The 12,083-nt window shown below is 40.0% G+C and overlaps 1 protein-coding gene and 1 pseudogene across 17 annotated transcripts in view; one reads left to right on the top strand and one right to left on the bottom strand.

The window, feature by feature from the left end:
- Positions 1–12,083, top strand: part of THRB (thyroid hormone receptor beta) — a 198,248-nt gene that overhangs the window by 174,572 nt on the left and 11,593 nt on the right. For all 17 annotated transcript variants that reach the window (XM_087915600.1, XM_087915598.1, XM_087915603.1 and 14 more), the window contains one exon: positions 8,976–9,181. In XM_087915600.1, coding sequence (XP_087771726.1) covers positions 8,976–9,181 — 206 coding nt within the window. The remainder of the gene's footprint in view (positions 1–8,975; positions 9,182–12,083) is intronic.
- Positions 6,403–7,746, bottom strand: LOC148123989 (uncharacterized; annotated as a pseudogene).

Raw genomic sequence — 12,083 nt, 5'->3', positions numbered from 1 at the left:
TAAATATCTTAAATCTGTGTGTTTTGTTCTTGTTTTAACAGCAATATTTGAAGCCATCTGTATTGCTGATTGGTTATCTTCATAAACAACAATAGGATCTGTTACATCAATTCCCATATCAATCAATAGTTGCTTATAACAAACTAAATCTGTACATAATAAAGACAAACATGAGAATTTAGCCACCATTGTTGACAAACTTAGATGTTTCTGTCTAATAGACCTCCATCCAATCAACACTTTTCCCAATAATACTACTGTACCCAATGTAGATTTTCGTGTATCTGTAGCAAAACTTGCATCAGCATATGCAGTTAAACTCAGTTCATCTTTTGGCTCCAAATACAATGCATAGTGCATTGTTTGTTTCAAATATGTTAACACATGTTTAGCAGCTTGCCAGTGCCTTTCAGTTAGCTCAGAGTTAAATCTCACTAATTGGTTAACACTGTATGCGATATCCGGCCTTGACCAATTACTGAGATAAGACAAACTACCAATCAAGGACTGATAAATATTCTTATCAAAAATAGGACTTTGAACATCACTATGGCTAAATTCCTGGCTCATTGGTATTTCAGCCAGCTTACAAAGTTCCATTTTAAAACTTTTTAGTAATTGGTTAATTTTACCTGCTTGTGAGATCTTATATTCTCCCCTAGTTCTATCTATCTTTAAACCAAGATATTGTTTGATTTCTCCTAACTGTTATATCTTAAATTTCTTCTCTAACAGTGAGATTATTTTAGTAGCTTCTTGTTCAGTTTTGGTGATTAATGCTATGTCATCAGTAAACAATAGCAACAATGACATTACACCGTTTCTTTCCCTTTTAAACAAACACGGATCAGCCATGCCAGCTACAAAACCTATCTTAGTTAATTCTTTAACTATACATGGGTTCCACTCATATCCTGATTGCTTCAAACCATAAAGACTCTTTTTCAATTTCCAGCAATCAGTTGTATTATCATCTTTTATACCTAAAGGTTTCTTTAAATAAATAGTGTGTTGCAATAGTGCATGCAGATATGCTGTCTCTACATCCAATCTCTCCTTAGCTGCCCACACTAATGCTGCCCTTAATGTAGTAGCCTTCAGACTAGGTGCAAACACCTCATCGTAGTCATTTGCTGTCTGATTGAACCCTTGTGCTACTAACATGGCTTTATGGGTAACAGTCCACACCTGTCTTAATTTTATAAATCCATTTACATCCTATGGTATGTTTACCTGGTGGTAACTTAACATTTTCATATACCTCCAACTTTTTTTAATGATTTCAGTTCCTTATCCATTGCTTCCTGCCAAGCAGCCTGATCCTTAGCAGGATACAGTTTCAATTCATTATAATTACTTGGAACTGTATTCACTTGGCATACAACACTAGCCTGATATCTATAACTGATATCTCTGGTCATGTTACTCAGGTTGAACATCTAGGTATTACAGGACTTATTGGTGGACTTTCTTGTGCTACCTGCTCCTGTTCTTCTACTTCCTCCTGCGCCTGTTCTCCTACTTCCTCCTGTTCTTCCTCTTTAATGGCTATTCGTGGTTTATTTATTTCATCTTTAGGGACTACTTGGGTGTCAATAATAATATCATTGCTGGATTCCTGTTCCAGTTTATCCCACCCAACGTGCTCAAGAAATTTTGCACTAGCGCTACAATAAACATGAGCTGTGCCTTGATCCCAAAATCTAAATGATCTGTGATTGGCCTCGTAACCTACAAAAAATAACTTCTTAGCTGTATGTTGCCCTTTCATTCTTAATTGTGAGGGAATATGCACCCATGCTGGAGCTCCAAATGTGTGTAGGTAACTTTAATTTGGTTTTCGGCTATGACAATAAGTGAATGGCAATTCTCCAGTTGTTGTGTTAACTACATTGTTTAAAACATGGTTACTACACATTATGGCTTCACCCCACAGTGTTTCAGGCAGACCTGAATCAAATAACATAGTACAAGCCATGGCTTGTAATGTTTGCCCTCTTTGTTCTACAAACAAGTTATGTTGTAGTCTGTAAGGTGCAGAACGTTTATGTTCAACACCTGCCAATTTCAACATAGTTTGGAATCTTTTGTTAACAAACTCAGTCCCATTATCAGTAACTAAAGTAATTACTTTACTCCTCATTTTTCTCTCAGCAAACCTTAGCCAGTTAAAGAAATGTTGTTTCTGTTTTGTTTTTCATAAGATAGCAGAAACCATACCTTGAGTAATGGTCCATTATACTCAAAATATAGCAGGCACCTCCTAAACTAGGTTTCTTAGGACCAATTATGTCAGCAAAAACAACCTCTAAAGGTTGTCTTAAACCCATTTAGTCTGTTTGCAGGAGTAACCTTACTTTTCTCTTGGCTACAAGCATTACAGTTTAAATACTTGCTACAGGATTTCAATTTTACTCCCTCTGTCAATTCAACAGTTTGTTTGAGCATTTTGAAATTAATGTGCCCCAAACGTCTATGCAGTAAATGCATCATGTGGCTTAACATTGTTATAAACTGAGTTAGCCATCTTCAACTGGTCATCATGTATCACATATAAATCATTCTCTAAATTAGCAGTAACACTTTTACCCTCTTTCTCTATTATACAGTTATCTCCCCTAAAGGTTACTACATAACCAAGATTAACTAAAGCCCTTACTGATAACAAATTAAATTTTAGTTTAGGTACATATAACATAGTTAAATGTTTGTTTATACAAGAACAATATGCAGTACCTTCACCTGAAGCCTTCATCTTCCATCCATTTGCCAATGATACATGTTGCTTACTCGTGGACATCTTTACAAACCTTTCTCTATCTTTAGTAATGCATTGCGATGCTCCGCTATCAACAACCCACAAATCATGGTTTACAGTTGAATTTCTAGACATAGCTAAACTAACATTCTTCTTGCCCTTCTAGTGATTACCAGTATTCTGTCTTTTTCCCTTCTTACAGAATCTGGCTATATGTCCTCTAGCCCCGCAAGAAAAACATTTCCTAACAGTATAGGCAGTTGAAGACAAATCTTCTTGTTGTGGTTGTTCCTTCCTCAGTTGGTCCCTATCCAGCCAGCTTCTTGTTTCTTCTTACAACCTTCCGGTTATGTCAGTCAATGTCAGTTTATCTCTGGGCAGGACCTCCAGTGAAGATACATAATCATCATAGCTTTCATCCAATGAGGAAAGAATGATGTGAACTTGATGCAGCTCTGAAAGTATCAGTTCCTTTTCATGTAGCTCTTGAAAAGTTCTTTTCATGAAATTCAAATGAGCTAACATATCTCCACCTTTCAGAAGACAGTTTACATGTAAGATGTATGTGTGCACCTACACTGTCACGAACATAAATCCTCTTCAAATTCTCCCAACACCTAGCAGCAGACTCTTCTCCACGAATATGGACTAGCTGCTGGTCACTCAGTGTTAGTCCAATTATACAAAGAGCTCGTTCGTTGCTCTGTTTAAAGTCAGCAAGCTTCTTGGCATCGTCCTCATTTTCTGGATCCCAAGCATTTACATCCGGTGGATCTTGAACTACATTCCATAACCCTTCTCTACACAGAAGTAGACTGCCCTTCATAGACCAGGAAACATAATTTGTTCCATCCAACTGGGTTATCAGTGATAGACTTGTTGAAGTGTCTTGTGCCATCTTTACCAGGATAGTAACCCACAATTAAACAGTAAACAGTTGTCTGTGTACAGTACTGTGTATTCACACTAACTGTCAGTTATCTGAGCCTGGTATGGCCTGGGCCCATAACCAGTGTTGAGGTAATTCCCCATTAGGAGATTGAGCGCATACAGGGAGACGTAGTGAGAGTGGTGAAGAATAACACACAACTAGCACACAGATACACTGTATAGTAAAATGTAGGTTTTTACTTCCAGTAAAATGGTTAAGCAAAGTCCAAACAAGCAGTCCAAGTCATTCACAGCTAAAGCAGTCAGTTTTCAGTCCAGGGACAATCCAAATAACAAAGTCCAGTATCAAAAACAGTTCAGTAACAGACTTACATCAAATCCAAGAATAACAGTCAATAGAGAAAAATGGAGGAACGGGCAACACTCTCCAGAAACAGAATAGAACAGGAACTCACTGAGACTAAACAATCCAGGTTTCTGGCTCCATCTTATGGCCATTTGGGGAACCACACCCAATTACATTTTTAGTATTCTCTTAATGACATAGTATTAAAATGTCTATCCTAGTTTATATATTTCCAACCCAAATAACTGTTAGGTGACTTACATTCCTAACACTAACCTCTATGATTATGGGGGACCCTACTGCCCAGCATTGCTTCATTTGCTTTCAAGGACATTAGCAATTTTCCCCAGCAGCACAGGAGGGCAAAGATCACTATGGTGGGAAGCATTAAGACATATGTGCTGGGACAGGGGCAGAAAGGAAGAGGACAAAGTAGGGGAAGGGTGTCATGCCCTTGTCAGAATCTGATTCAGAGGGGGAGGCTGAACGGCTGACAGGGAGTGGGAGTGTGGCTCCATTGGCTGTGGAAGAAACTGGGGAATGGCAAAGGCCAGCTGGGCAGAGCAAGGGAGAGGTAGAGCAAGGCAGAGGGAATTCAGAGGAAGACCCAGGTCCACCCCTCTTCATCCTAGGGCATGCAGGGAGGAATGGAGAAGGAAGCAATGTGAGCTGCATGGCTTATGGGGGAGGAAAGGGCCCCCTTCATTAGTGCAGCTGGGAAAACAGTGTTTAAAAAGGAAAGCTGCAGACAGCAACTTGTTGGAAGCAAATCATGAATTATCTGTGATTGTCAAGGCTTATCTGGGTTTATTCATTTATTATTTATTTGATTTATATTGCTGCCTATTCGCCCATGGTGACTCGAGGTGGCTTACACAATGGAAAATCATATTTAAAACAGAAGATAAAAATAAAAACAATAAGAACTAACAAAAAGAATCAAATAAATTAGTAAAGTACAGTAGAACAAAATTTGGGAAAACAAACAAAACAAAACCAAAACCCAACTCCCCCCTCACCTCGACAACAGCAGGTTACACTAGCCATTTGATGGGTTCCATCCCTCTCTGGGTTCCCCAGGCCCTCTGGCAAAACCAGGTCTTCAGTGCCTTTTGGAGTAGTATTAATGAGGGGGCCATTCTAATCTCTGGGCGAATGATGTTCTGGAGAGATAGAGCCACCACAGAGAAGGCTCTTCTTCTAGGTCCCACCAGGTGTATCTCCCTCAGGGGTGGGACCCGCAGCATTCCCTGCCTCCTCTCTCTAATGGGTTGGGTAGATGTCACTGGCAAGAGATGTTTCCTCAGATAACCCAGACCCAAGCCATAAGAGCTTTAAAGGTGACAACCAGCACCTTGAATTGCACCCAGAAGCAAATTGGCAGCCAATGCAGCTCCTGCAGGAGAGGTAATACATGTGCACATTGGGGTCTGCATAAAACCATACAGGCCGCTGCATTTTGCACCAACTGGAGCTTCCAGATGCTCTTCAAGGGCAGCCCCATGTAGAGCGTTTTGCAATAATCAAGATGGGAAATGACCAGGGCATAAGTGACTGTGAGTACGGACCGCTGATCCAGGAAAGGGCATAACTGATGCACAACCTGCAGTTGCGCAAAGGCCCTCCTAGCCACGACTACCACCTGCTCTTTGAACAGGAGTCGTGAGTCCAGGAGAACCCCCAGATTACGCACAGGGTCTGTTTGGGGTAGTGCCACCCCATCCAAGACTAAAGGTGGTAATTCTCCCTGAACCAACGAACCCCAGACCCAGAGCCACTCAGTCTTGCATGGGTTTAGTTTCAACCCGCTGCTTCCCATCCAGCTGCTAACAGCCTCCAGGAATTGCGAGTGGGAGAAAACAGCAACTCCATGGGCCGAGACATACAGCTGGGTATCATCAGCATATTGGTGATACCTCAGTCCATGGTGATGGATGATCTCATCCAACAGTTTCATGTAGATGTTGAACAGGAGCAGAGAGAGTACCAAGCTCTGTGGAACCCCGTAAAGCAGTGAGCGAGGGTTGGATCTCTCCCCTCCTATTAACACTGACTGAGAGTAGCTGCAGAGAAAGGAAGTGAACACTCACCCACTCCCATCCCCTGAAGCCGTCCCAGGAGAATCCCATGATCAATGGCATCAAAAGTCACTGAGAGGTCAAGTAGAGCAAGGATGGATGCACTACCCCCATCCTGTTTTCACCAGAGATCATTCAAAAGTGCAGCCAATGCTGTTTCTGTCCCAAATCCAGGCCTGAATCCTGACTGGTAGGGATCCAGATAATCCGTTTCATCCAGAAACCTCTGGAGCTGCTGCGCAATCACCTTCTCAACAACCTTCCCCAAAAAGGGAAGATTGGAGACAGGTCGGAAATTATCCAACCGGGTGGAGTCTAGCGATGGCTTCTTAAGAAGAGGGCAGGCCACAGTCCTTAAAGTGCTGGGGCACCGTCCCCTCTTGTAGAGAAGCATTAATCACCGCCAGAGTCACCTCTTGGGAAGCTTTCACAAGCCAGGAAGGACATGGGTCTAAAATACAGGTGCCCGCACACATACTCCCTAGGATCCTGTCCACTTCCTCAGGAGCAACAGGGACAAACCATTTCCAGATAACAGGACAAGAACCTGCCTCAGAAGCTTCCACCAGTCAGCAACCATGTCGGCATCTAACTGGGAACAAAGTCGAGCGATTTTGTCTTCCAGAAAATCCGCAAAATCCTCAGGTGGACCTCAATCCGCAAATTCCTTCAGGTGGACCTCAATCTCCTTCTTCCCTAAGAGGAGATGGCTCACTTTAAGGGGGGTCACTGGGCGATTATCTGCAGATGCAATTAGTGTGCAGATGCAATTAGAAGTATTTACACTTCGGCTCATGAATTGCCACAAGGTAGGCCTTAGTAGCAGCTCTTACCCGTGTTCGATCGAGTTCATCTCCTGTCTTCCACCAGTGGTGCTCTAGACATCTCCTCATGTGTTTCATCCCTCTCAGTTCTTTTGTATACCATGGGGCACAGAGAGTTCTACGGGTGAGGAGAGGTCGCAAGGGTGCAATCTTATCCAGGGCCTCAGTCACCTTCCTATTCCAAACAGTGACTAAGAGCTCGGCTGGATTGCATAATAGATCTGTAGTTATAACCCCCAACTCCTTCTGGAACCTATCTGGGTCCATTAATCAATGGGGACGGACCAATCTAATAGGTCCTGTCTCCCTGCGGGGGGATGCAGCTTTTGAGAAACTCATTGCCACCAGACTGTGATCTGACCATGACAAGGGGACCATGACCATGACAATTGGTAGAGGTCTGCCAATTCGAGGTCACATAGACACTGCTCCAACAAGAACACCAAATCGGGATTGTGACCACTATTACTAGTCGGGGTCTGGATAATCTGGGAAAGGCCCATGGAAGTCATGGTTTCTATAAAATCACAGACTACCTCCGACCCCAGGCCCCAGAGAAGGCAGGTTGAAATCCCCCAAAACTATAAGCCTGGGGAATTCCACTGCCAGTCCTGCAGTGAGGTCCAAGAGCCCAGGTAGAGAAGCTGTCACACAGCAGGTAGGCTGGTATAGCAGCAGCAATCCCACCTGATCCCTTGAGTCCAATCTAAGAAAAAGGGTCTCACAGCCGGAGACTTGTTGAACAGTGCCTCTGGAGGCTACTAGAGATTCTCTGATAACAACAGCCACACCTCCTCTCCGACCCTGAGCTCTAGACTGGTGCCATGCTCGATAACCCACTGGGCACATTTCTGCAAGAGGGACGCCTCCCTCTGGGCTCAGCCAAGTTTCAGTTATACAAGCCAGATCAGCCTTCTCTTCAAGGATAACATCGGCAATAAGGCTAGCCTTGTTGCAAGCTGATCTCACATTTAAAAGCAGAAATCTAAGACCAGGGCCACCACAGATCTGCTGACCAGGAAAATGAGGTGAGTGCAATGGGGCAGAACATGAGGTTCCTGGCATCTTCCCAACTGTGTGTGTTCTGTTGGCCTTTCAAGTCTGCAATTCCTTATTCTGCCCTGTCAAGTTAATTGCTGCAAAGTGGTTTGTATGGATTTTTATTTACAGTTTTTATGTACTTAGTTTTGGGACTGAATTTCTTCCACTTAAAGACTGTTCTTGGGAGAGTTTTTTCTCCAGCTGAAGATAACTGGGACACCAGGGGCAAACTTGAAGGTATTAAAGGGACTCTTCTTACTTATGTGACTGTGTTGCCTTTGTGCCATGCCCCCGGTCATCACAAAGGGTCTTTCCCTTCTCTCTCAATAACACGATAAACAGCAGCAGAAATCATACTTTCATTTGAGGGCAGTGACACTCCATATATTCTCCAGTCTCCAGCAGAGGAGAATGCATCTTCATGATATGAGAAAGGCCTCATAAATGCCTTATTCAGTGGCTATGTGAAGAGAAAGTTTGTACTTGAGGTTCTTCTATATGACAGTCAATTCATGGTCAGCCAGGATTCTTTTTTTTATGTGGTTGAGCCCTTCAGATATACACAAAGCAGAACATTCATGTGAGGCTCTTTCACCTTACCCTTACAGGCTGTAGTGGAATAATTCCATGATTTCCTCATATGTATTTTCATTGGATATGGAAAATTATGTGATTATCCCAGCTATTTTTGCATTTGTTCTTGTTTTGAAAAGTAAACAAAATTGAAATATTTAATCCAAAGATTCTGTGTGTCATCTTTTGATCTTGAAGGCATGATGTCTCTTCAAAAAGATCTGACAAGGATTTTTTTTTTGAAGCTCAACTTGTACAGCATAGAATAAGCCAGACATAATAGCTTGATTTTGGAGGATGTGCTTGATTAGATATAAAAGTTCCAGATTTTGCCCTAGCTAATCATTCTGCTATTTGTCCACTACCAAACATAGATATTACCTGAATCATCAAAAGAGATATTGTAGTCCATATAAGAAGCATTTCTAGTCTCCTTTTTTTGTAATACATTGTTTTCTCATTAGTGGTGTTGGATGACAGCAAACGACTAGCAAAAAGAAAACTGATTGAAGAAAATCGGGAGAAAAGACGTCGAGAAGAATTACAGAAAACAATAGGAGTGAAACCTGAACCAACTGATGAAGAATGGGAGCTTATTAAAATTGTTACAGAAGCACATGTGGCCACAAATGCACAAGGAAGTCACTGGAAACAGAAGAGGAAATTTTTGGTATGTACTACAACAGTTTAAAGCTGCCTTTTCCTGTCCAGATGAGCTCCGTGGTGAAAGTACACATCACAGTAAATGTACTTGCTGAACATTCATGGGATGGATTTTTACCATTTTGATGGGAATAAAACCTAACATCTATATTGTAGGATGAACATAGCTACAAATAAGATCTCAAAATCTTTCCTCCAAACTGAGGAAAGCAAATTTTAGCTCATCCACTTGCATTTATCACCCCATTCACTGCCACCCTTGAGCTCCTGCCAGATGTAAATGCCACCTTAAGCTGTCAAAGGTTTGAACGGTAGGAGTCCATTGCCCTCTATGTCTGAACTGTATGAAGCATGTAACGATCCTGCTTAATGTTCCTTGATATACTGGCCCTCTGTTCATTTGTTTAACTGTGTTTTAATACTACCTGTACTAGTGCATCATATTTTAAGGCGCAAGTAGTAAATTAATAATACAGCATACTTACTATATGGAGAAAAGAGTTTTGTTGTACCATGCAATAATTAACACAATAAATTATGAACACATGGTTATTCCTCACATAGTTATTGCAATAAGTGAACAAAAATCCTTAACAGTAATCATCTGATAAAACTCCATGGAAATCACCGATGTCATTGGGACTATCATAGCATATGGACTGTTATTTTTTTATATTCTTATGCCAAGTTCTAGTATTCAACTATTCTATTTTAATAGAGACTAAATATTACAAATTATCATCCTTATCCATTTTATATTTTTAACTTGATGTTATTTTCAAATTATAAGAGCTCTTCCTACAGGAAAAGGGTTAAGTTTTGAATAATGGTAGAAAAATATAGGAATCATCAATTTGTTACTTTAAAAAAAAGAAACATGTTGTATTACAGGAGCTTTCAAGCATTCCAGAGTTTCCTCTGTTAGATGTTGGAGATAATTTTAAACCAACTGAGGAAACTTTTTTCAGTCAAAGGTCCACAGTCTTTTGATTCTAGAGCAGGATAAAAAAAATGGCTAGAAACAATATTAAAGAAAACTAAAATTACATTAATTGAAGTTTATGCTTTTATGATTATTCCCAATTTATTTACAATTTTTCCTCCTATCATAGTAAAAACTATAATTCAATAATACCTCTGAGGTTGTGCATCTTCTAAATTAAATGGACAAAACTAAGACAATATAAATGGTTCTAGTCACTTTTAGGAAATCTTTGAAAAGTAAGAAATGAAGTGTAAATGTTCAAATTACAATAATTTTCACAATGATTTTCCTACATTAATTACATTAAAATGGGACAATAGCAATAGGTTATTTTGCTCCAGAAAGTAGAATCTTAATTATATTAAATTATGAAAAGACAGTTTCCAGTTGACTGTTACAAAATGTTTTCCAATGATGAGAGTTAATTGATTGTTGACTAATTAGTAAGACACTGGTATGCTGCACTTCCAATGGCCCCATCCATGCAGCTCCTTGCCCTGAATGAAGACAACCCATTATTTCCGAAGCATATGTACTTAAGCAGTACAATATATCACCAGCCCACAGTGAAGGCAGTACAAATATCCTTTTTACTTCAAGGGGTTTTCCCTGCTATCTAAATTCAAGATCTTCCACCTGCAAAATCATAGTGCATGAAGAATGCTAGGACATGTTATAGCACGAAGCAGCTATCTACTTGGCTTCAAATTCTGTCTCATTGACTGGACTGGTTTGGTTGTAAGGGACATCAGAACTCCAACTTTCACTGTCACTCTATTTTTTCTGTTGTAACTGATCAGGTAGACATGGAGAATGGGAAGCCCTAAAATTATTACCCCATCCTTGGCTAAATTAATTTAATTGGAACTGTAATTGAAAATATGTGACTGTTGCATTTCTTTGGCCTATGAAATGAGGCATTTTCTTTCTAGTGGATCCTGATCCGAAGAAAGCCCTGGTCCTTTATTTCATTTTTTCACATAATATTCTTAAAATACTTTACTGTTCCTAAACCAATTACCAGAGCAAAATCTTTGCTCAAACTTCATTTTACAGCACTTAGATGGCTGCCAAAACCGCACACGGATACACACAAACACACACACATCTATTTGCTGCCCCCAGTGGTTTATCCATCAACCCATATTAATAAGGAATAAATCATTCCATCAATAGTATAAAAAGGACGTAGGAAAAATAGTAGTCCATGGAATAACCGGTGCATGTCGGTTAGAAGAGTTAATTTAGAGTATTTGTTTAAATAATTTATAAGAGTTTCTTATTTTCATCTAATTGTAAAATCATACAACACAGAGAGATATCTATCACACAAATAAACAAATACACTACATATAATAATTTAATATCGGTACTAATAGCTGTCAATAGCAATATCAGAAGAAAACTGGATAAATCATTTTTTATTAGGTGACATAATTTCTATGACTATAAAGTTAGTTCTCGTCTTTCAATCTTTCATTTAATGACCTTCCAAAGTTATTACAGCTCTGAAAAAGGATATTTATGATTGGTCTTACTTACTACAACACTGTTTCCACAGTCATGTAATCAAAATGTGGCAATTTTGGCTTTTGCAGTTGACATTAATTTATGACAGCTGAGGCATCTGGGTCACATGATCACCATTTGTGAGCTTCCTAGGAGGCTTCCAACAAGCAAACTTATTGTGGAATCTGGATTTACTTAACGACCATGTGATTTGCTTAACAACCACAGCAAAAAGGATGGAAAAATTGGGCACCACTTACTAAACAACTGCATTGCTTAGTGACAGAAATGCTAATCCCAATTTTTGTAAATTAAGTACTACAGTTTTAATTCATAGATACTGAATGTTAACACCAGAAAGCTTTATGGGAGCTTTTTTATGTGCTGAAACATAGTGAAAGTATACATATCCATG

This window comes from Pseudonaja textilis, chromosome Z, assembly GCF_049901715.1.
Source record: "Pseudonaja textilis isolate UNSWEBS1 chromosome Z, rPseTex1.2, whole genome shotgun sequence".
NCBI lineage: Eukaryota > Metazoa > Chordata > Lepidosauria > Squamata > Elapidae > Pseudonaja > Pseudonaja textilis.
This window is presented reverse-complemented; position numbering and strand designations above follow the sequence as displayed.